The sequence below is a fragment of the Fukomys damarensis genome, unplaced genomic scaffold (assembly GCF_012274545.1).
Source record: "Fukomys damarensis isolate Sample0158 unplaced genomic scaffold, DMR_v1.0_HiC HiC_scaffold_35, whole genome shotgun sequence".
Classification (NCBI taxonomy): Eukaryota; Metazoa; Chordata; class Mammalia; order Rodentia; family Bathyergidae; genus Fukomys; species Fukomys damarensis.
Window position 1 is genome coordinate 1,942,227 of NW_022900947.1, and position 23,926 is coordinate 1,966,152.

Sequence of the window (23,926 nt, forward strand, 5' to 3'; positions counted from 1 at the left end):
TACCATGAGCTGAGTAACAAGTCCTTGTCTCAATAAACTAAAAGAATGAAAAAAAAAAAGAAAGGTGTTTCTGTTAGGCTTGGGCTGCACACCTGTAATCCTAGCTACTCAACAGGAAGAACGTAAGTTCAAGGCCATATGTGGCTGTGTAAAGAGACTCTGTCTCAAGTAAAATTAAGAAACTAGCTTGGGGTACAGGTTGGGGTAGAACACTTGCTTAACGTGTGAGCGAGAATCTGTGTAGGACAGACAGCTGCCATCAGTCTGTGCTGGCAGACGCAGTGTCAGGACTGGCTGGGTGAGGTGGGGGCACCTGCACAGGTCCAGGCCACAGTTCTGCACTGTTTCCTTATCTTATGGTTCGGCTCAGTGCTGTTGGGCTGTTACAAGGATGTACACAAGTCAGTAGAGGAATGCATGAGTATATAAAATTAGTTGAGAATATTTTGTATTTGTTAAAAGTGATGTTAGCATTTAAACCAGTTGCTTTGTGTATCAGCCACTTTTCCCACTGCTTGAACAAGATAGCTGATGCTGCAGTTGAAAGGAGGAGAGGCCCTAAAAAGTACCAGTAAACTTAATGAAAAAATAATAAATAAATAAAGGAGGAGAGGTTTATGTCGGCTCATGGTTCAGTCTCTACTCGCCTGGCTCCAAGGCAGAAAAAGCAGAGCAGAGGGGCACCTTGAGGAGAAGGTGCTCAGCCCATGGCAGCCAGGAGTGTGGGAAGGAACCAGGGACAAGAACACATTCTTCCTTCCGGTCACGGCCCTGGTGGAGCACCTCTTGGGACCAGGTCCCAGCTCTCAGCAGCAGCTCAGCTAAATTCATTGGCAGTCCCATCCATTGGTGAGCAGGTGCCCCTCCAGCCAAACTTAGCCCCTTGGGAGCTCACTGCATTCTGAAGTGAGAAGAGCAGACAGCTTCCTGATGCATTTCGTTAAATAAGAACCTCCCTTCCTGTGTGGGGTGGGCGGTTTAGGAGCACAGAGAAAGGAAGCAGAGAGATCTATACCTGTTTGTTAACATTTGTTACTAATGGGCAGGGTGGCAGTCAGGTGCAGGTACAGCAAAAACAGAAGCGGCGTGGGTCATGTCCCTCATATACTCCATGAAATCTGGGTCACCAAAAACAAGTAGTATTAGGATAAAAATCTAAGTGAAAAGTTTTTCCATCGTGGTGGAAAAAAATAGCTGCTAGCATGCTGCCCGGAAAGGTTGCCTGTTTCACTGCTGAACTTAGAAGGCCTTCTGTGCGGGGGTAGTAATGGTGCCTGTAACCTTGTCCCTGGAGATATGGGCTGGCGTGTCCAGGGCAGGCTTACCTGGGAACGTCTGTGATGTTCCATCCCACAGATGCATATCGACTCGCACGAAGCCCTCGGAGTGCTAAACACATTGTTTGAGATTCTGGCCCCTTCCTCCCTCCGTCCAGTGGACATGCTTTTGCGCAGTATGTTCGTCACTCCCAGCACAATGGTGAGTCCCAGAGCTGCTACGGAGGGTATGGCAGAGGATTTGCATCGCTGCCTTATTTTGGGGCCACACCAGAAGTGTAGGGATTTATTGGCAGAATGGTCAAAGTGGGGTGGTTTTCTTTTATAAAACTCAATTGCACCAGGAGTGGTGGCACACACCTAAAATCCAAGTACTTGGGAGGCTGAAGCAGGAAAATTGCTATGAGTTTGAGGCCAGCCTGAGCTACATAGTGAGACCCTGCCTCAGAAACAAAACAAAAAAACCCAAAATATGTTAATGTAAAGGTACAAATTTCCAACGATGAATGTCATTATATTGTATACCTAAAATGTACCAATAAATTTTAGTATTTTTAAAAAACCAACCTACAAAAAAAAAAAAAAAAACTAAAAAAAATTGTTTAACTTAGCAATTGGGGAAATTTTTAATTTTTTTCTCTCTGTAGCTATAACTGTTTTATTTTGTCTCCTTCAGGCATCAGTAAGCACTGTTCAGCTGTGGATATCTGGGATCCTAGCCATTCTGAGGGTTCTGATTTCCCAGTCAACTGAAGATATTGTTCTTTCTCGCATTCAGGAGCTATCCTTCTCTCCATATTTAATATCCTGTTCAGTAATTAACAGGTTGAGAGATGGGGACAGTAATCCATCATCAGAAGAACACAGTGAAGGGAAACAATTGAAAAATTCACCAGAAGAAACATTTTCAAGGTGCACTTCATATCTGTCTCTGTGGCCAGTGTCTTTGAGAGTTGTGTGGGGTCTGGTGGTTAGCACGTCTGGAATCAGTGCTGGTCTGGTCCTGGCTCTGGGCAAGCTGAGGAAATGTGTGTTGCTATGTTTTAGTCCAGCCCACCTTTCCTGGGCCCTTGCTCTGAGCTTGTTTTAAGACTGTCACATTCCATCTCATCCTCATTAAAGACTTGACAAGGTGGCTCACTGTGTGCTGGGCAGGCAGCAGGATGTGCATTGACTGTAGAGAAGTTCAGACCCTGAGAGAGCCCTACAAGTTGTGTTAGTGCTCATCATTTGCTGAAGGGCTGTGTGCTGTTGGTGACTAAGAGCTTCCTCTGCCTAGGAGATGGTGCGTGCTACATACCTGCAGTATCAGCTCTGTCTTCCCTCCACCACACTCATTCCTGGGGCTATGAGCAGGATTCAGGACTTGAAAATGTGACTCTGTGGGCAAGTGTTTGTCTCCACCAGAGCTTCTCTAAGTCAGAGCTATTTCTTTGAGTTGCTGCCTCCACCCTGGCCTTGGTTGGCTGTCCCTGGTTGCCATGAGAGGAGCCACCCAAGGTTGTTGGGGGGATGGACTGGGAGCCTGCTCAGCACCTCTGTGTGCGCAGGTTCCCCTGGCAACCCATGGCCCTCTGTGCTTCAGCTGAAGCAAGTGGTGCCTCAGTGCCACGGTGCATTGCCAGCCTTCAGTGTGCCTTGCCTGCATCTCTGCCTTTCCTGACTTAGTCTGTTTATGTCCCATGTATATGGTGCATGTGTGTTCCATTATAGTCACCTGACTCACTGTTCTCACTTTCTTGGAAGGTTTCTGTTACAGCTGGTCGGGATCCTTTTAGAGGACATTGTTACAAAGCAGCTGAAGGTGGAAATGAGCGAACAGCAGCATACTTTCTATTGTCAAGAGCTGGGCACGCTGCTCATGTGCCTCATCCACATCTTCAAGTCGGGTAGGTGGGTCACATGCGCCAGTATGTGGTGTCCTGTACTCTATGCTCAGGTCAGAAGCCCACGCCCTTTGCCTTTGGGCAGTGTCTTGTGGTAAGAAGAGGAAACGCCCAGCAGGTTTCTCCTGAGTGAATTCTCCAGAAGAATGGAAAGCAGAGTGGCTGGGAAATGTCAGTGCTGGTGTTCATAGCAGCATTCATTATTCACAGTAGCTGACAAGGGGAAGCAGCTCAGGGGTTCACCAGTGGGTTAATGGATAACACCTTGCTCCTGTGTGAGATGGAATACAGTAAATCCTCGGTTTGCAAGCATAATTCATATGAGAAACATGCTTGTGATACAAAGCACTTGGATATCAAAATTAATTGCCCCATAAGAAATAATGGAAGGCCGGGCGTGGTGGTGCACGCCTTTAATCCCAGCACTGGGCGGGGGTGTGTGTGTGTGTGCTGAGGCAGGAAGATCGCCATGAGTTCGAGACCAGCCTGGACTATATAGTGGTTCCAGGTCAGTCTCCACTACATAGTGAGACCGTGTCTCAGACCACCCCCACCAAAAAAAGAAAGAAATAATGGAAGCACAGATGATTTATTCCACAACCTCAGAATATTCATATAAAAGTCATGACAATACTGTAATATAATACAGAATAAATTGACTTGCACTTACCTTTGAAAACCTTTGTGGCTGGTGGGGCGGAGACAAGAGAGGAAGGCTGTTGTGTGGTGACTCTTTGTATCACTAACAGAATCAGTCATTGCTATTGACTGACTTGGTGATAGGGAACCTATCCAGTGACTTGCTTCTGCCTCTCTTTTAGGATTTCACAGAAATACGATTTTCATTGTCATAAACAGATTCATCACTCACACGGCTACAGCTTTGCTTGGGTGGTACTTTAATACACAATTTCACATGATTGTGAGGGATTCCTCTGGCTTTTTCTTCTGCTGCAGATAAGATCTTCTCCATAATCTCTTAATGTTGGTAGATGATCATCACAGTCCTGCTGAGGGAGGGGGAGAGAGAAATTTGTGATGATGTGATGTTTTATGTTACATACTACTTGTATTGCAAGATGTCACTTGTTTATCAAGTTAAAATTTATTAGAAATGTTTGTTCCTATTGGAGAACAAGTTACTCGCAATCCAATGTCTTTCTGTATTTTTAAGCCTGAAAAGAAGGAAATTTTAACACAGGCTGCAACATGAATGAATCTTGAACTTGTGATAAGTAGAATAAGCTGGACACAAAAGGACAGATACTGTTTGACTCCACTTGTATGAAACAGGGTACTCAGAGTCATTGTATTGGCCATTTTTCCATCCCTGGGACAAAATTCCTGGCATCCACAGCTTAACAGAGGAGAGGCTTATTTTGGCTCTTGGTTTCAGAGAGTTCTGTTCATGGTTGGCAGAAATGGCATGGTGAAAGGACACAGAGGAGAAAAGTTGCTCAACCCATGAAGCAGAGAGAGAAAGGAGTTGGGGACAAGGGTACACCCTTCCAGGTCACCCTAGTGACTACCTCCAACCAGGCCCTGCCACCTAACAGCATACTCTGCTATGAACTCATCAGTGCACGAGTCCACTGATGAGTGTAGCACCACCATGACGGTCACCTTCCAGAGCCCCCCTCTGAGCACAGGAGATACGGAGGAAACATTTTAGATCTAAACCGTAACAATCATAGAGGTAGAAAGAATATTGGTTGCCAGTTGTCAGAGAGAGGGCAGATGGAGAGTTATTGTTTAATAGGTGCAGAGGTTTACTTTTACAAATGTGAAGGGTGGTGGATATGGGTGGTGGTGATGGTTGCACATTATGGATGTACTTTCTGCCAGTACTGTATCCTTAAAAGTGGCTAAGATGATAAACTCTATGCTATGTGTATTTTATCCCAATTTTTTATGATTGGGAAAAAAAATTAACCTGAGGGTTTCATTCTGCTTTAAGGATTAGGGCCAATGTTTTTGTTACCTTTACAAATGATCATGGATTAAAATTGACACTGAACCCAGCAGAGAAAGTTACAAGGCACCAGGCATACAACAAGTGTGGAAAGTGCCTGATCCAAATTAGTGTAGGTGTTGTCCAGGAAGAATGAGGATTTGTGAGACTTGCATGGTGTAGATGAAATCAGAAGCTGAAAGATGGTTACAGGGTACAGACACGTCTTTCTTTTCTCAGCAAAAAAAAAAAAAGAAAGGCAGTCTCATCTCTAGGAAAGATAAATGGCAATACTCCGGCTAGGAAGCAGACCAAAATGTGACGTGCTTCTCCACCTTCGATGTGATAAAAGACCTGGGTATCAAAAGAATTCTCCTGTAGTTGCCTCAGGGGTCCCGATCAAGGGCACACAGAGAAATGCCATCCTTCCAGGCTTCCTGTGCTGTTGGAAATGTGCTCACAGTCATCATGTAAATGCTGGCTGAATTTTCAGTTTTGGAGTCAATATGGATAAAACTGAAAGCTGGATTCATTATGTTTTCAGAATAGAATGAATGGTTTTAATTCTGATAAGAGATGAAAGCTAACCAGGTTTGGAAGTGGAAAGCTGGAGATGGAAAGAACTAAAAACATTTTCATTTAGGACTGTTGGGTTTATAAGATAATGTCTAAAGTTGACCAAAAAAAAAAAAAGACACTAACGAATCCACGCTATCCTAAAAATGTGAGTCAGACGGGCAGCATAAATGGACTGAGTCTCGTCTTTAATAGGGTGGTGTAAACAGATGATGTCCAGCGTTGTCTGAAGTGGCATGTCACGCCATAGCTACTGTGTCAGTAGTCTTGTGGTGGCAAGGATAAGACTCCAGCCTGAACCAGAGCAGGGAGCAATGTTTGCGCTCAGGTGAGCACAGGCAGGGGCAGCTGGCTGGCTGAGGTGCCCTGTGCCTGGCGCTGCTCCTGCAGTCCGCGTGTGGTTTCCACATCCCACTCTGCCCTCCGTGTTGGCTCTGCTCCCAGCTAGGCTCCTTTCCTGCAGCAGGAGGAACCCCTGATGGCTCTGGTCTCAGCCTGAAGCCTGGAGAGTGACTGGCCTGACCACGTGTGGCAGGCAGTGCCCGTGTGCCGCAGTGTCTAGCCAGCCTGGGCCAGAGAGGGCTGTGTAGGATTTGAGGAGTAGGAGGACAATGCAGAGGAGTAGCCAGAATAACTGATGCTCTGGGCCAAGTGAAAAACCTCTCAGTTCCAGTTTGGGGGGTAACTTCCACCAAAGCCAAACCAGAAAACGAGAGACATGGGAGGGCACATTTGCAGTCTGAAGCCCCTCTCCATGGTTGGGTTTTTACACACAGTTCATTTATATGCCTGTAGAGTAAAAGCTAGTCATCATTTCCAGCCTGCCTTTGTCCAACAAGACTTACTGGATGGTGGCCCTTGGGTGCTGGAGTCAGGAGCACAAGCTCATTCAGTCCTTGTCAGTGATAGAGAAGAGAGCTGAGGAGGTGGGCATGACTTGAGACAGAGTTAAAATAAATCATTTTGTAGTTTTCTGAAAATAAAACTTAGCATGCAAAGTTGGTAATTTGTGTTTAAGCATTGCTTAAACAAAGGAAGTTTATTTTAGTCATGTACCAAAAATTGAGACCCTTAAAAGAGAAAGCCAAGACTTTTATGGCTGTTCATTGCAGGTGTTAATTCTCGCAAGAGCGCCTAGCCTGAGGAGTATTCTTGACCTCTGTTTATCTTCTGCTCTTCTGGTGGGGGCATGAGAAATTTATCCAAGAGTTGTTTGCCTGTTTCAGATTGAAGCCAACATCAATGGAAACAAGAAAGATACCTGCCCTCCAGTTTACAAAACTGGGGGCAGTCAGTATCCCTCTCGCTCCAAGATGGACTGGTTTAGAACCAGGTGGGGCAGCTGGGGCATGGGGGAAGACGTTTAGTCAGCCTCTGGATCCACAGTTATGCATTCCCAGGTTCCACCAACTACCTTGGAAAATACTTGCAGGAAACATTTTTAGCAACGTGTGGTAGCACACACCTGTCGTCCCAGCTACTTGGGAGGCTGAGACAGGAGGATCACAAGGTAGGAGGATCGCCAGGTAGGGCAACCCAGTCTCAAAAATAAAAAGGGCTTGGGGCCGGGGATTTAGCTCGGTGGTTCCACTGCCTGCCTCGTAAGCACAAGGTCCTGAGTTCAATCCCCAGTACCAAAAATTTAAAATTTAAAAAATAAAAAGGGCTAGGGGGTATAGCTTAGCTCTCCCTGGGTTTAGTCACCAGCATTGCAAAAATTAAAACCTAAACTGGGCTGTGCATGTACAGACCCTTTCTTGCTACTGTTCCCTACATAATGCAGTGTAACACCCTTCTATGAAGTGTTTATTTTGTCTTGCGTGTTGAAAGTAATCCAGAGCTGAGTTAAAGCATCCTGAAGGGATGCAGTCTTGCTGAGTTTTATGTGCAGGACTGCAGTGTGCAGGTGATGGCCATGGTGGCTTGGGCATGTCCTGAAAGCTGTCCAAGTTGGGGAAGACAGCAGGCGGGGACGAGCATTCACTTTCTGGGTTGCCCATTCGATGAGAGTGCAGTGTCTGTTTCTGCTCAGGAAAGGGAGACTGAATTCCCTGAGTGCCAGAGTTTTGAATGTGGAAGCTCAGGAAAGGGCTGCCTGTGTGTCTTTTTAATGTAGTCTTCTCCAAGTAGCTGGGGTCGGGCTCAGACAAGCACAGGACCTTTCCTCACAGTCAGCTCTGCTCTGTGTGCTTCTAGGGATGTTCCGGAGAATCACCGCGGCTGCCACCAGGCTCTTCACCAGTGATGGCTGTGAGGGCAGCTTCTACACCCTGGAGAACCTGAACGCACACGTGCGGTCCATGGTGCCTACACACCCGGCCCTGGTGCTGCTGTGGTGCCAGATCCTACTGCTCGTCAACCATACCGACCACCGCTGGTGGGCAGAAGTGCAGCAGACACCCAAGTAGGTGCACGGCTCCCCACACCCAGGGCGCCGAGTAACCTGAGGTTGGGCTCCTGTGGGGCGTTCTCATCCTCGTTTTTCATGGGGCTTCATAAGGCTTTGGCCGCATATTAATCTTTCTTGGGCACTGTTTGGTGAGGGAAGATGTGCGAAAGATCAGGCATTCAGTGCTGCAGCCGCGCTTCCCTGTGGTGTTCTTGGGCAAGCTCTCTGACACTGTTCCATCTGTGGGTCTCACACTTGGCTGTGGCCCTCCTGCTAAGCTCTGGTGTGCAAATTGGTTCCACAGCCAGACATGTTGCAACGTCTTAACTTCGTTAGGAGTTCAGTGTGGTTCTGGTTATTGTTCAGTAATGAAGTAATTATTTAGCAAGTTTCAGAACTTTTTGGAAATACTGTAGTTTTTATAATTCAAAAGACTTAGTAAGTTTCTGGTTGTGGGTGGCCCTTTTTTTGTAAAGCATTTCCAGGCTTGAGCCTCAGCGTCCAGGTGCTCACTTGCTCCATTGTCGGAATGCAATAAGAAACCAAAGCTGTGAGCCCTCTGGGTCCAGGCTGCAGGATTTAGGTAGGGAGGTTCTCCTGAAGGAAGAGAGCAGTGGTTCAGCTCCTCTGCTAGGTGCTAGAACTCCTGCTGGGAGGCACAGTGGCCCCCCGCTCTGCTCCATGTAGTGGGGTCTGCAGGAAAAAGTGGAGCTTCCTGCAACTTGTGATGAGCACTACACCCAGGAGACAGACCTGAGGCATTGTTTGCCATGCTTGGAGCATATCCTGGGCCTGTCCTCACAGCTGAGAAGGGAAATGGGAGGCCTGTGTCTCCTGATTGTGTGTGTAACTCAGCCGCAGAGCTGGTGCTGGTAAGGCTAGTGAGTCGGCAGCTCACTGGGGCCTGGGAATCTGCATCTTTCCATGCTGTTGTGCTGGCCCCGAAGCCACCCTGTGTAGGAGGGGTGCCTCAGCATCACTGATACCAGTGCTGTCCTCTGTCTCCACTGCCAGGCCTGATGATCAGGCATTTTAGGAGCTTGTGTTTTTAACCGGCTTCTGAGACTGTCCAGTGGACACCCAAGGTTAAGTTGTGCTGCAGGACATCAGGGCAGAACTGTCACTTTTGATGGAGCAGGAGAAGGCAGCGTCCCAGGCAGCCAGCTCTGCCCCTCCCCACTGGTGCACAGTGGTTAGTGAGGACAGAAGCCGCCCTGAAAGCAGGGCACAGTGGTGCACACCTGTAATTCTAGCACTGTGGAAGGCAGCGGTAGGAGAATTGAATGTTTAAGCCCAGCCTTGGAGACTTAGTGAGATTCTGTCTCAAGATGGAAAATCTTGTAAAAAGGCTGGGGATGTTCCATGTTGCCCACTGGCTTCCCTGAGACTTCATTGTCTTGGAGAACAGAATTGTTACTGCATTGGACAAGAAGCAACAGAGATGGGGCAGGCATGTCAGGGACCCACACCTCTGCTCTGGATCTGGAATAACGCACCAAAAAGGGCTTTTATGGGGCAGTTGGAGATTTGAGTGTGAGCTCTGTGACAACAGTCCTGTAGCTGAGGAATTCAGAGTGAAGTGTCCTGAATTGACAAATTATGTTGCAGCCAAAAAAAATGTGTTGGCTTGCAGTAGTGTGTGCAATGTGCAGGGTTTTGTGTGCATGTAGCATGTGTAAAGTTTGTGTGTGTGCCTGCTTATCTAGAGTGTGCTGAGAAGTCAGAGGTGGCAGATGTGGGTGTCTGTCTGAGAGCTGCATTGCCCCTTCACTGTCTCTGCTGGCCTAAGTTTGCGGTGTCAATGTGAAGAGGCCTCTGGGATAGCCCTGTGGACAGCTCTGGAAGGCTCTGTGGAGCAGGCAGAGCTGTGGGAAGCAGGCGGGAGGGACAGTGTCTGATGATGGGAGCATCACAGGGAGCTCATAGAAGAGGGTCGCCTTGAGTTGGTGATTGATATAAAGATGCTGGCTTCACTGTAATTGTTAAATTATTGTCAGTGTTTCAGAGTTGAATTGCAGTTTTGCGGTTTTGCTTGTGTTACTATTATAATAGGGGGAAACCTTGTCTCTCGGTTGTCGGCTCAGATTGCATCCTCAGGGCCCCGCCTGGCTGCTCTTCACAGAGTTGATTTTGGGATCTGCAGTCACCCAGCTCTCGCCCTCTTCAGTGGCCAGTGTCAGGGCTGTACCTGGGCATTATTTGTGTGAAGATTTGACTAATGCTCGTGTCTCCCACTAGATTATGAGTCCCAAGGAGGTGGGACCTGTATCTGGTTCAGCACACATGCGTGAGTACATGCACTTATGTGCACATGCATGTGTTCCCAGCAGTAAATTGAGTGGCTTAGTGGGAACAGTGCTAATATACCGGTTAGACCTTCCGCGTGTAGGTTAGCACCGTCAGGTGTTGTTCTCAGGCAGTGGTGGTAGACCTGTGGCACGTGTGTCCCACAAGCTGTTTGTTAGCATTGAAAGCACTAAAAGATCCACCATCACTCTTCTCAGAGCTTTGTTTATTTGTGCTCTCCAGGAAGTTAATAACATGCTCAGTGTCACAAGTTAATACACAGCCCCCAAGAGGTACCTAGCCCTCCACACTTCTGTTTTACCTTTTGGACAGCTCAGCCCCCAAGAGGACAGCAGGTCTCAGGCCACACCTGGGGAACAGTGTGGCTCCAGAGGTCCCATGCAGGCTCTGCTCTCATCCTCCTTTTCTGGACTTACCGTGGGTTCATGGTTTGTTTTCATTTGTCTTGTTATGGGGCGGGTGATAATGGTCCTGCCCCCTGAGGTGCCGTGAGTCACATACTGATCCCTTCCCAGCTCATCCCCTTCTGAGTGCTGCAGATACTGTCACCCTGGGCTCAGGTGTTCATTTCCCAGCAGCAGCTGTCCTAAGGTGGGGGAGGGGCTTGCACTACTATAAATTGGGGCTAAATTTGAGTGGATGCTGGACTTCCTAGTGCCTGCTGCAGACACTACCTGCTCTCCTGCAGAGGCTTAGTGCTCTATAGCTGGCAGTATGAGTCACACGGGCGACAGAAAAGGCAGGTTTTGTGTATGACAGCTTTTTAATTGACATGATTTTGAGGAAAATGCACTTCTGTATTGACTATACTCAGGTAATTGGACAGTGCCATCATTTTAAGGAGTTCCTTCTTGTTCATTGTGGTCCTGCCTTTTCCCCACTCCACTGCTGGTTTCTGTAGAAAGGGGATCTTACAGGGTGTGGCCTTTCTGGTGGATTTCTCCTTCCAGCTGCAAAGTCCTCTGTGTGCCTTAGTTTTTCTATGTGGTTTTATTGGAGCCCAGGAACTGATAACTTAATGCCTGTTGCACATAGACCATTCTGCTGTGGCAAAGTCGAGAGTAAGACTCAGGCAGGACATGCCATACCATGCCAGACACACCCTCAGTGCCTCTGTCACTTCCGTAGGAGACACAGTCTGTCGTGCACGAAGTCACTCAGCCCCCAGGTGTCCAGCGAGGAGGAGGACTCTGATTCAACAGCTCAGCTGGGAATGTGCAATAGAGAAATCGTGCGAAGAGGGGCCCTCATTCTCTTCTGTGATTATGTTGTAAGTTTTCAGGTGCCCCAACAGAGAGAGGGGAGGCGGGCAACATGTAGACAGAGCTGCGTGGACCTCCGGAGTCCACACTGCCTGCTGTCCCACAGTCCCATCAGAACTGAAAGTGGGGGTAGTGTTTAGTCCACTCTGATGTGTGACTAGAAGTACAGTGTGACTGTCCCCTCCCAGGTTTCTCAGGGCTCCCTTGGGCCTCATTCCGCTGTAACTTAGTCAGCAAATGCCCTGGAACTGCTGCTTTTGGTTAATTTGAGGGACACTCTTGAAGGATATACGTAATTTTGAAAACAAGCTTTAGTGTGTTGATCATAGTAGGCTTCTGATTTAAATTTTTTCAAAAAGTGTTATTCATGGTTTGAATGCCATTTAAAAAACTTCCTTCTGTGGTGTTTTAAATCACAAAACTAGCATCATATGCTTAATTTAAAAAAATAAAATAAAACAAGGAAACAGAAGAAAATGAAATGTTTTGTAACTGTATTTTTCAAAGAAAACTTGCTGTTGAGCTTGCTTGGAATTAATGCTTTGTCCATGCCTGTGTCCGAGCGCATGCATCTCTCGTTGCAGACTTGGTTTGTTGTCCCATAGCAAACTGTTAAACAGTCTGAATCAGAAAAAGGGGCCAACTTCTACTAAATGTGGTCATGGAGAGTTTCTGTGGTGACAGGAATTTACTGACCTTCATTTCTTGCTTAACATTTGAAACAGTTTTTCTATCTTGTTCCATTCCAGATAATTGATTGTATAATACTTGTTTAGAAATATAAGAAAAAGAGATAGCTTCATAAATTAATACTGTCAAGTAATCCTAGATGAAAAATATTAATCATTAAGCAGATACCAAGAAATTGATCGCATTTGGATTTCTGCCTAGGAGGTTTATGAATTAAGGTGAAAAGGCATTCTGTATTTCCTTAAGTAAAATTTCTTTAATGTGCGAGGGGCTCCATCCATATTTTATTTTATTTTTGGTACTGGGGATTGAACTTGGGACCTTACGCTCGCGAGGCAGGCAGAGAACCACTGAGCTAAATCCCTGGGCCTTCCATCCATCTTTTGGATTCAGGAGTTCTGTGAAAACTTTCCCAGTTAATGTGGACTTTTCCCCACTGAACCGTCTCAGAGTGGCCAGTCTAGAGCCTGGGAGGTGCAAGAGCTGCTGCAACAGGACGTGCCCCTTTGTTCCTGCGCATACCGGTGGTGCTTCAGGCCCATCATTCAGCTCCGGGCCACTTACGTGCTCCAGCTGCCCAGGGGTCATGCCTGCTCTGTGGGCAGGCCACTCCGAGACCGCTCTGTAGAACAGAACTTATGTTCTTCTGGTCCTCTGACCTTCGGCCATTTACCTAGTCACAACCTCTGCTGCGGCACAAATGTCACTATCAGTTGTGGTTTGTGCCTCTTGGGTGCCTCCTCCTTCCTACCCTCTCTGCTGTCTCTTATGGCATTACATCTGGCCACTGCCAGATATGGATTGCATTGCATCTTTCCCAGTGTCAGAACCTCCACGACTCCGAGCACCTGACATGGCTCATTGTCAACCACATTCAGGACCTGATCAGTCTTTGCCACGAGCCTCCAGTGCAGGACTTCATCAGTGCCGTCCATAGGAATTCCGCTGCCAGTGGCCTTTTCATTCAAGCAATTCAGTCTCGTTGTGAAAACCTTTCCACTGTAAGTCTTCATTCTGCCGACTCTTACCAGTTGGTTTCCCGTGCCTTAAAAATTAAGTACTGCAATTTTCTAAGTGCTGGTGAGCCCAAGTACTCAGCTCCCATCTTCCCTCTGTGAATGTTAGCCGACCACTCTGAAGAAGACGCTGCAGTGCTTGGAAGGCATCCACCTCAGCCAGTCGGGCGCCGTGCTCACGCTCTATGTGGACAGGCTCCTGGGCACCCCGTTCCGAGCACTGGCTCGCAGGGTCGACACCCTGGCCTGTCGCCGGGTAGAAATGCTGCTGGCTGCAAACTTACAGGTACAGTAAAAACACTGGTCCTGATTTACATCAAACCTTAGCAGACAAGTATATCGTTTGCCTGTCTTTTCTTCTGCGTAGGCTGAGTCTCACTGTGGCCCCTGTTAGGAATGTGAGGGCTGTGCACAAGCGTGTCATTCATTCCATGTATGTCTGATCCAGCTGCTTCTAGTCTGCCTGTGCTCCCATAAGCTGCACACACCAGCCTCCTTTCTAAATGACTAAGGTTATTTGGTTTCCTTATATGCCTCAAACCTACTGATGTGTTCTTATCTATTTAGAGCAGCACAGCCCAGTTGCCAGTGGAAGAACTGAACAGAATCCAGGAGCACCTTCAGAGCAGTGGGCTCGCGCAGAGGTAATGCTGTGACGTGGTGGTGGTGCCCTTCAGATTGCCCAGGACATGCAGACAGACTTGTGTGGGAGCAGATTGGCAGGCTGAGAAGCAGACCTGCTTTGTAGATGGGTTTCCTGCAGAAGTACCACCCTAGAAAGGCTTCACACACAGAATAAAGAGTATCTGGTGGCCTCATATCTGCTGCAGGTGTGGAGAACACCTGCGCCCTCCTGGCTGCCCAGGAATCATAGGTGCTGCTGTTGCCTCTCACTGCTCTGGGAACAAGTGGGAATCTGAGCTATCAGCTTTTTTGTAGCAAAATCAAAATGTCCCAGTTGCTTGATAAGAGTGGTGAGTCTAAACACATTATCCAACTCTTGGAATGCAAGGATTATTTCTACATCTTGTTAAAGTTGGGTCTCTTCATAGCTGTTCAGATACCTAATTCTGTTTGAATGTCTTTGTGAAGTCTTTATCAGAAATGCTTGAATCTGTAATGTGGACATATTTCCATGGCTACAAAATAAATTAAGAGAATCTTTTGTCCTTCCCTCCACTGCCTAGAGGGAAGCGTGCATGTGAGAGAGTGTTTCTGCGATGAAGGGAGTCGTAGAGGGCCAACATTATAAATACCCTGGGCCAGACGAGGAGTCCTTTTATGAAATGATCTTCCATAATGATAGAAAGTGTATCCTTTTGGGAGAATGAATATTTTGTGCACTTGATTCTTAAAGAGATTACGTCTTTGCCAAAACGGTATTAACAATTCCTGCCTTAGCCATTATACCTTGTCTTGCCTTTTCTAATGTTTGATATAAACAAAATTTCTGGAAGATGTCAATGAGGTGTAAACTATGATGATATGAAGTAGCTGAGGCCTTGAATTTGCATCCTGACCTGCAGGAGTGCTGACGGGAAGCTTTCAGATGAGTTGCTTTGAGGAACTGCTTCTGTTCCTTCCTTGTGGCGTGTGCCTCTGCAACCTTCCTTTGCAACACAGAGATGAGGGCAAAGGCGACTGTTGCAGTTTCATCTGTGTTTGTGTTTCAGACACCAAAGGCTCTATTCCCTGCTGGACAGGTTCCGTCTTTCCACTGTGCAAGACTCGCCCAGCCCCTTGCCCCTGGTCACCTCCCACCCGATGGACGGGGATGGGCACATGTCCCTGGAGACAGTGAGCCCAGACAAAGTGAGTGTTGGGTTGGTTTGTGCGCGATGCCTGGGAGACACTGAATCCTGAGTCATCCTGTGGCATGTGGGTGTGTGCAGTGGGGCTCAGCTCGGCTTGGGTCAGCAGCAGCTCTGGTCAGTCCTAGTGAGAAAAGCTCTGCTGACACATCGGATCGGCTAGCAGGGTGTGGGTCAGGAGGCTGCAGTGTAAGGAGAAGCCCGTGCAGCCTGGTCCCCACTGCTGGGGTTGTGAGGAGTCTGTCAGGGCTTTGGGGGTGAACCCAGCCTGGCCAATGCTACGTGCATGTTTGCATACACACCTGTGCACTTGGCCCACTTCCCTGTCCCGATGCTGTCTACCTCCTGTGAATCAGTGTTGCCACTGCCACTGCCACTGCCATCAGCCCTGGATGTTGGCATCACCTTTACCACTCCCACTGTGGAGTTAGGGACCAAGTGGGTCCTGTGGAGAGATGAGTCAAGTTCTCGGGAAACCTGTAGCCTCCAGAGAGCCACGCGAGGCACACACCTCATTGAAGGTGCTTGGTGCTATGGTGTGTAGAGCTGAGCCTTGGGACTTGGATGAGTTTGGATGAACTTCCAGAAAGGCCTCGGGAGGAAGCATCTAGTGCCAGGAAGAGGCCATGGTTTGGTGAGCTGTGAGCTGAGCAGGGGCCATATTACGAAAATAAGAAGCCCTTACCTGCCTGACCGCACTCCCTTTTCTGGCTTCTTCTGCCCAGGACTGGTACATCCGCCTTGTCAGATCCCAGTGTTGGACCAGGTCAGATTCTGCACTACTGGAAGGGGCAGAACTGGTGAATCGCCTCCCCGCCGAGGACATGCGTGTCTTCATGATGAGCTCGGTAGGGGCAGTGGGACCCTTGCTGTGGCTTGTCGTACCTGAGGCAGGGACACTAATCCAGATGGAGATGCCAGGGGGCATTAATCAAGATGGGGACATCACATAGGGAGATCTGTGCTTGACAGGGACAGTGTAGGGGCAGCTCTACTCCAGATGTGGACCATACGGGGCTGGGGGGGCTACTCCAACAGGGAGCAAGTTGTTAGTCACCACATTAAACTTCAGAAGGTGAGTTTTTAACTTAACCTTTCGAGCACGAAAGAAAGCACAGTGGTCAGTGCAGCCAGTTTTTTTTTGTCCCTGTCTCACAGTAGTGAAGTGAGATGTGATATCAGTGTCACTGTGTATGAGGTCAGTAACTTTCCTGTGGCATTCTGGAAACTGATCTTCAGTAGTAAAGAGGGACCCTGCCCTTGTGTGTGGAGTGAGACTCTTTGCCCACTCACCCCCTAGGTATTAGGGCCATGCAGTAGAGCAGCCTGGAGGCTGTGCATGCATGGGTAGCCCTGTCCTAGAGTCCCTGGGCCAGTCCTGTGAAGAGTGGGTGGTCCCTCTTTGAGGTGTCCCTCAGACCAGTGAGGATGAAGAGCTGCCTGGACCTTGTCATGTCCCAGCCCTGCCTTGGGATATTCCCAGTGGGAATGAACAGGGCATGGGAGGGCGGCCCAGAGTGAGAGCCGAAGCGTGGGCTGGGTGCTTCAGTGAGCAGTGCTGGCATTCAGCTGGTCAGGAAATGCCCTCAAGAGGCAACAGAGACTCAAGGGAGCCCGCGAGAGCTGAGATTGATTTGCTGAAGTTCAGCTCTTCTTGAGCTCTGTGCAGTGGGAGCTTCTTTACTGAATAGTAAATTTGCTCACTGACCAGTTGATTGGAGTTTGCAGATGTGCTGAGTGGGCTTCGAACAGTTTCAAAGCTTCCAGCTTCTGTTTCCACAGAAACATTCATTTTGGGCACTGATGATGAAATGTGCTTTTCTGAATATTAAACTCAAATCAATGTTCTATCTGCAGAAAAAGTCCTTAAATGACTAAAAAGAACTTGATAAACACATGATACAAATTATCCAAAGAACTGCTCTTTTTCTGAGCAAAGTTTCAGCATTTAGGTGCTGCTTTGCCTTATTTTGGCTGCTTTTGCACGTCTTTCTCAAGCTGTAGTAACACTTGGTGTCATACTTATTTCTTGGATGGCACGTTAGCCTTGATGCGGTGCTTCTATCAATTAAAATTTGTCATACTAGAATTTTTACTTCAAACAGATCTAACAGCATAAAATATAAAAACATTACTTTAAAACACCTAAAGAGACCAGAAAGACATTTACTGAACAGACGTTGAATGGAATTGTTCATACATTTAAGCTGTGGCAGAAATGCTTGTGGAAGTCTTGACTGTGTCTGTCCTGTCTTGTTGAAAACTACAATCTCTGTTGTTTGAATGACCTTTACTGCTCGGACTTCAGGAGTTCAACCTAAGCCTGTTGGCCCCGTGCTTGAGCCTCAGCCTGAGTGAAGTTGCAGCTGGCCAGAAGAGCCCCCTTTTTGAAGCGGCCCGTGGGGTGACTCTGGACCGTATGACCAATATCGTTGAGCAGCTTCCTGCTGTCCATCAAGTCTTCCAACCCTTCCTGTCCACAGAGCCCACAGCCTACTGGAGCAAGCTGAATGATCTATTTGGTAATTTAAGTGAAAACTTCCTTTATTTTTAAGAAACCTATCTGGGCCATCACAATGCTTTGTACCAAGCAAACCCTCAGCACCACTGATCTAAAACATTGAAAGCATTGACGAAGTTAACTGAGAAACAGCACCGCTGTTGTTAGCTCTATATTTCTTTCTGTGTGCTTGCCACCTGGCCACTCATGCACCTAGTTGCAGCCCCTCAGGAAAGCCGCTTTAGACCTCAGTCAGTCCGAGGCTGTGCCCATGCTCCAGAGCACTGTCCAAGGTAGTCCCTTCCGTGCTCTGCTCAGGCTCTTCCAGAACTGCTTGGCCATTTTCCAAGGGGAAAGGCCTGTGCTCGGTCACAGCCAGCTATGGAGGTCTCACGTTACAGGGGATGTCACACTGTACCAGTCCCTCACCACGCTGGCCCGCGCCCTGGCACAGTACCTGGTGGTGGTGTCCAAAGTGCCTGCCCATTTGCACCTTCCTCCTGAGAAAGAGAAAGACACAGTGAAGTTTGTGGTGATGACCCTGGAGGTAAGAGCAGCTCTGCAACCCACTGTCTCTGTGACTGTCCCTCAGAGCGAGAGCCCTGAGCAGTCTTTGGCTCTTCTCCCCACCCTCACGACTGTGGGGGCCTGTTGCAGGATCCTGTCCCCCTTGGTCGCTTGGTGCCTCTCACCCCTGCACGGCAGACCTGGTGTGGATGCTAATTTTAATCATCTGGGCAATGTGTTGTGCTTTAAATTGGGCAGGAAACCAAGGCACTTGGTCCATGAGGGATGCATTGCCTTTTTCTTTACCTGCTGGAAAAAAGTCTGGCTTGGCTCCCTAGAGTGGCAGAGCTGTGCTGCCTATCCTGAGTGTGCAGCTGCCACCTCACACTGAAGAGAGGAGGGTCCCCTGCATCATCCCCAGGCACTGAAGAAGTGTCCCTGAGTCAGGTCTATCCTTAAAGGCTCAGCCCAGTGAGCAAACACAGATGTGCAGCACAGGAGTGACCGCTACCAGTCAAACCCCGTGCTTGTGCGTGCACTGTCATAGTTGGTTCCTAGGACAGCCCCATGGAGCAGGCTCTGTTCTCCTGTCACAGAGAGGCTCAGGGACTTCCCTGGTAGGAAGTAGCCAATCCAGTTATGATTCCATGTCCTGCTGTCCCCAGACCCCACATTCCCCATCTCAGCCTTGTTGCAACAGAGGCAAGCTCGAGCTGCAGAAGCCTCAGAGAATAGCCTCTGGCCAGGGACCACATGGCCTGGGAGAGGGTTCCATAGGAGGCTGGGTGCTGAAGGAGGAAGAGGCAGTGGTGGTCAGGACTGAATGTCAGGGAGCTGGAAGGGCAAGGTCATCTGGCCCCTGCCCCCATGATATGATCTTAACACAGTGGCTCCCCCTCAGCTGTGTATGGCACTGTTCCCTGGAGGACCCTGGGATGGGAAGTACAAGCAGTGGTCTCTAAAACAGTGCTTTCCTCTAGGCCCTGTCATGGCATTTGATCCATGAGCATATCCCTCTAAGTCTGGATCTCCAAGCTGGGCTGGACTGTTGCTGCCTGGCCCTGCAGCAGCCCGGTCTCTGGAGCGTGGTCTCCTCTGCTGAGTTTGTGACCCACGCCTGCTCCCTTATCCACTGTGTGCGGTTCATCCTGGAAGCTGGTAAGTTTGCGTCCCTGCTCAGCACCACTGAAAATGAGCATTGCATCTCTGTGTGGTGTTCATTGGGCCCCGATGCTCCAGGACCGCAGCTGGGACTCGGGGTGAGGAGGTGGATGAGTTGTGGGCCTTACCTTTGGAAGGCCCTGTCTCTACCTCCAGAATCTTGGCATCTATGCTAGAATTTAATCTAAATTTACTTTTCTAGTCATTTTATCTAGTCTTCCGAGTTCCAGCTTTCCAAAAAATACTCCTAGAAGTTGTATGTCTCTTGATCTCAGTCCTAGTTGACTGTTTCATGTTTTGTTGTGTTTTTGTTGTTGTTGTTTGTTGTTTTGGTTTTTTTCTCATTGAGTTTATTGGTACATTGTAGATGTACAGTATAGTTACATTCATCATTGGGATCTTGTGTCTTTAGATGACAGGTCTTGGTTCTCATTTTTTCCCCTAACTGTTGCATGTTTTTAGTCTTAAATGATTGTAAGATTATTTTCAAAAGATGGCTTGTCTTCTGTTAGAGTGGAAATGTTTCTATACTGCATTGTAATACTAATATATCGTAAAAATTAAAGTGACTCATTCTTTTCAAGTGACAGTGCTGTGTCCTCAGTGAGGGTCATTAGCCAGAATGCTTAAAAAATTGGACATTATAGTTGACATGTTAGGGCGTGTTTTGAAGTTTTGTATTTTCAAATTAGACATTATAGAGTGCTGTTTTGATGTTTCATTGTTTGAATTGTTTTCATCTGTGCATTTGTAGTCAACTTGAAAGTGAAGATCCAGGGATTAATTTTTCACTGCCAGGCTTCTTTGGGGTTATAGTGGTGCTTTTAGCAGTGATGAATCATGAACCCTGTGATAAAAACCTTGAGGGTAGAGGTAGCAGACAGGAGACTTGGAAACCTGCATGTAGCAGCACAAATCCTGCACATTCATGATTAACCAAGAGACAGGTACCCATGTCTGGTCCAGTCTGCTACTTTCTGCTTGACTGAATAGAAGGCAGTCCAGATCTCACTGACACAGCCATCCCTGTGATGCTTTACGAGGCACACAGATGTGCCGTGTGAGTAGAGAGGAATGGCAGATGTGCTTGGAGGCTCTTATCCGCTCTGCTTTGTTTCAGTTGCAGTGCATCCTGGAGACCAGCTTCTTAGTCCAGAAAGTCGGATGAGCACTCTGAGGGCCACCCAAGAGGAGGAAGTAGATGTAGACACACAAAGTAAGTCTCAGGACCCATTTTTCTTACTTGTCTTTTGGGCTTGAAATTAATTCTCAAAGGAAACTTACAAAGTGTGAAATGAGAACTCCTGAAACTGGTGTGCCTTGGCTTCCTCTGTTGCTTATCCTTGAATTGAAGAGTTGATGCCCTTGTTCCTCTGCTTCAACCCGGGCCCTGCACTCTGCCTGTCTGTGCCTCCCCCGCAACTGGCTCTCGTGTCCCCAGTGCCCTCCTTCGTCCTCGGCCTCCTCCGCCCTCTGGAGAGCATCCCTGCCTTAGCACTTTCCATGCAACTGCATTGGCTCCAAGCTCCCTGAAGGCAAGGAATATGCTTTGCTTTTCCACAGTCCCAGAATTAAAGTTTGGCCTATTGCAAATGATCAGCAAATGTTTGCTGAGAGGATGAATAAGTAGAAATACTGAAGAACTTGCAGTTAGTGGAAGTACCCACATGGTGTATCTAACCTGAGTATCTATTTCGGCCGTCTCTTTTGGTAGATTTTTAAAAGAAAATTCTTGTCTTTATACCAAAAAAGTTGAAATCACCATCATTTAAGCCTGGTCTACACTCAACCGATCGGTAGCTTTTCATGTGCTTCCTTGCTCACCTAGGGTAGCTATTTCACCGTCCCAGTGGCAGCAAGGCTGCTTGGGAGGAAACATTTTGGCTAAGTGACTCCTTGTCCTCCCGGCCAGTGGCCCCTGGGGCCTTTCAACTCTGTTAGCCGACAGGCTGCAGCCTGGCCCTGCAGAGGGGAAGTGCTCCTGCCTGTCTTATTCTGGACCACTCTTCCATGGGTCCCAGGAGTCGGGTCTATGCTGTGTGACAGGTGGAGCACCTTTGTGATCCCAGGTGCAGAAATGCCTGGTCTGGGAGGCATCTCACCATCTTTAGTCTTAGGCACAGTATTCTTTCTTATGGTCCCAGTTCAAGGTTTTCAGGTGTAAAATGGCCCCAAAGTAGTGCTAGGTCAGCACACCAAGCTCTTCTCTGGATTTCTGTTGGGAGCTCTACAATCCCTGCAGCCTGTAGATAGTGATTTTGTGATTTCTGTTGACACTTCAGGAAAACATTGACCTCCTAGGCTGTCTGTTTTCTAGCAGAGCAGCAGTTGAGGTTATTTATGCTGTGCTTCTGTAGTAAAGTAAGAAGGGCCTAAGGACAGGCAGCCCATGAAGCACCTGAGCACACCTGGAATGCACGCCAGCCTGCAGTGAGCGCTCAGGGGGTGGCTTCCCACTTGTATTTGTCATGGATTCCTTGCTCAACTGTGGCTAGACGTTTCAGAGGCCTGAGTTGGAGCAGTGGGCCCAGCGGCGGAGTGTATGAATTGGGGCTAATGTAATTGTGCCCATTCTCCACGGACTCTTCCATTCATTTGTTAAATCCTGGCCAGAAGAAGAAATTCAGTTTTTTATCATTTCCATACATAAATATTTCATAAAGATTGTCCAGTAAATATTATCAATGCCAACCTTGTTTTTCTTAGTTGGTTCAATTCCAATAAGAATTATTTTTCTAAACTAGGAAGTTGCCTAACTCTTGTGCCCAAAGCTAATACCATCTAGTAAACATTTATCAACTCAAGAAATAAGTTTTTAGTTCCACACTGGATGTGAGACTCAGAGTGAATGTGAGCAGCCCCTGCCATCCAAACCTGCCAGGTGAGCATGGTAGTTTTTACCCAGGGTTCAGAATTGCCCTCAGCACTGTGCTTTGGGGGTTCAGCCTGTGGAGCACCCTGGATTTGGGGAGATGTTAAACCAAGGGTTGCAGCATGATTCTCTGCAGTCTGGCTTAGGGAAAAATGCAGGTCCTGGGAGAGCCAGAGAAAGGCAAGGGCAGGTGATGTCCTGAAGCATGAGTGAGTCTGTGGGGCAGCATGCAGGTGTCCAGAGGTCACCGAGCCAATGCCTGCTGAGAAGGGTGAGAAGCCTGGGGACGGAGGCCAGAGCCAGGCTCAAGACTGGATGGCCTGGTTTCCGTACACGTTGTGAGGTGAAATGCAGCGCCTCCGCTGTGACCTGAGCAGCTGTTGCAGGCCATGTCTCCTGCACAGGGTGTGCAGGGCGGGGTGGGCTGGGCTGTTTTGACAGAGCCTTCTCCTGACACTTACTGGTACAGATCCCAAGTACATTACCACCGCCTGTGAGATGGTGGCAGAGATGGTGGAGTCCCTGCAGTCGGTACTGGCCTTGGGCCACAAGAGGAACAGCAGCGTGCCCACATTTCTCACAGCGGTGCTCAAGAACATTGTGATCAGCCTGGCCCGTCTACCCCTTGTCAACAGCTACACGCGAGTGCCACCCCTGGTGAGTGCTTGATCGCACTGGGCCATGCGGTGCCCGGCCGAGCAAGCCAAGGCTGATACAGAATCCACAGCTCCAGTGCCCCCTGCAGGAGCCAGAGCGTCTCGTCGTGTGCGGGATGACTGGTGTCCCTAGGTGAACTGTGCAGTGTTGTGAGGAGACATACTGAGTTTTCTAAAACGAGCTGAGGTGTTACAACATCAGATAAGATTTTTCACTCCGCCGATACGTGAGTGTTGGGTATGATTTCAAAGTAACTACACTATTCTGTTTTAGGCAAGTAATTATAGCTTCACATATTTTCCTTCAGTAGTAGTTGCCTTTAAAGATATGTACGTTTCAGCACAGCCCTTTTTTGCAGTTCCTCCTTTGAAACTTTCTTCATAAATTAGAAAGCTACTCCATCACTTCAGACTCTTCTTTTAGATAACAGGAGGAACTTAGCCTGAGGGAGGGTTGGTGGCGGCTGTTTGACCCCTCCCCAGTGAAACTGCATCAGCCCCCTGCCTGCTCTGACAACAGCTGGGGGCATTCTCAGGCAGGCCGGAAAGGGCAGCTTCTGCAGGCTGGAGGAGGGGAGCTGTTCTCACCTGGCAAAGGCTCACACCTACCACTGGGACACAGCCTCTGGTGTGTGTGCTTGATGTCCTAGGGACGCACACACTAAGGAAGGTACACTCTGGATCTGGAGGGTCATGGGTCTTGCTGTGGAGGATGAAGTTGTAGAGGCCCGTTCTGAGGGGGAGCAGCAGCCCAGCGGAGCTGGCAGTGCCCATAGCACAGAGGAGAGGATCCAAATGGTAGCCACAAGGTCTGCACGTGCGCAGTTCTTCAGGTCCTGGGGAGGGCTGTGGGAAATGGAAGGAGGAGGCCCATTCTAGAGGTTGCAGATGTGGGCTTCAGGTGGTCTCTGCAGCATCTCCGCCAAGGAGTTGGCTGTGGCTGCACCATGGATGTGCCCTGGGGGGGGGTAGCTTTCCTGTGGTGAGGTCAAGCCTCTCTGCCCTGGAACCAGCAGGCTGTGGGGATCCTGAGTGGGCTGTCAGCCTGGCACCACGGGATGTGGC

At 48.4% G+C, this 23,926-nt stretch overlaps 1 protein-coding gene across 1 annotated transcript in view; it reads left to right on the top strand.

Moving 5' to 3' along the window:
- Positions 1–23,926, top strand: part of Htt (huntingtin) — a 105,351-nt gene that overhangs the window by 63,729 nt on the left and 17,696 nt on the right. Inside the window, exons 37-51 of the mRNA XM_019210296.2 lie at positions 1,357–1,479; positions 1,954–2,189; positions 3,024–3,166; positions 7,887–8,094; positions 11,515–11,656; positions 13,160–13,339; positions 13,464–13,640; positions 13,922–13,998; positions 15,028–15,166; positions 15,891–16,013; positions 17,474–17,687; positions 18,067–18,212; positions 19,153–19,330; positions 20,454–20,549; positions 22,675–22,862. Coding sequence (XP_019065841.1) covers positions 1,357–1,479; positions 1,954–2,189; positions 3,024–3,166; positions 7,887–8,094; positions 11,515–11,656; positions 13,160–13,339; positions 13,464–13,640; positions 13,922–13,998; positions 15,028–15,166; positions 15,891–16,013; positions 17,474–17,687; positions 18,067–18,212; positions 19,153–19,330; positions 20,454–20,549; positions 22,675–22,862 — 2,370 coding nt within the window. The remainder of the gene's footprint in view (positions 1–1,356; positions 1,480–1,953; positions 2,190–3,023; positions 3,167–7,886; positions 8,095–11,514; positions 11,657–13,159; positions 13,340–13,463; positions 13,641–13,921; positions 13,999–15,027; positions 15,167–15,890; positions 16,014–17,473; positions 17,688–18,066; positions 18,213–19,152; positions 19,331–20,453; positions 20,550–22,674; positions 22,863–23,926) is intronic.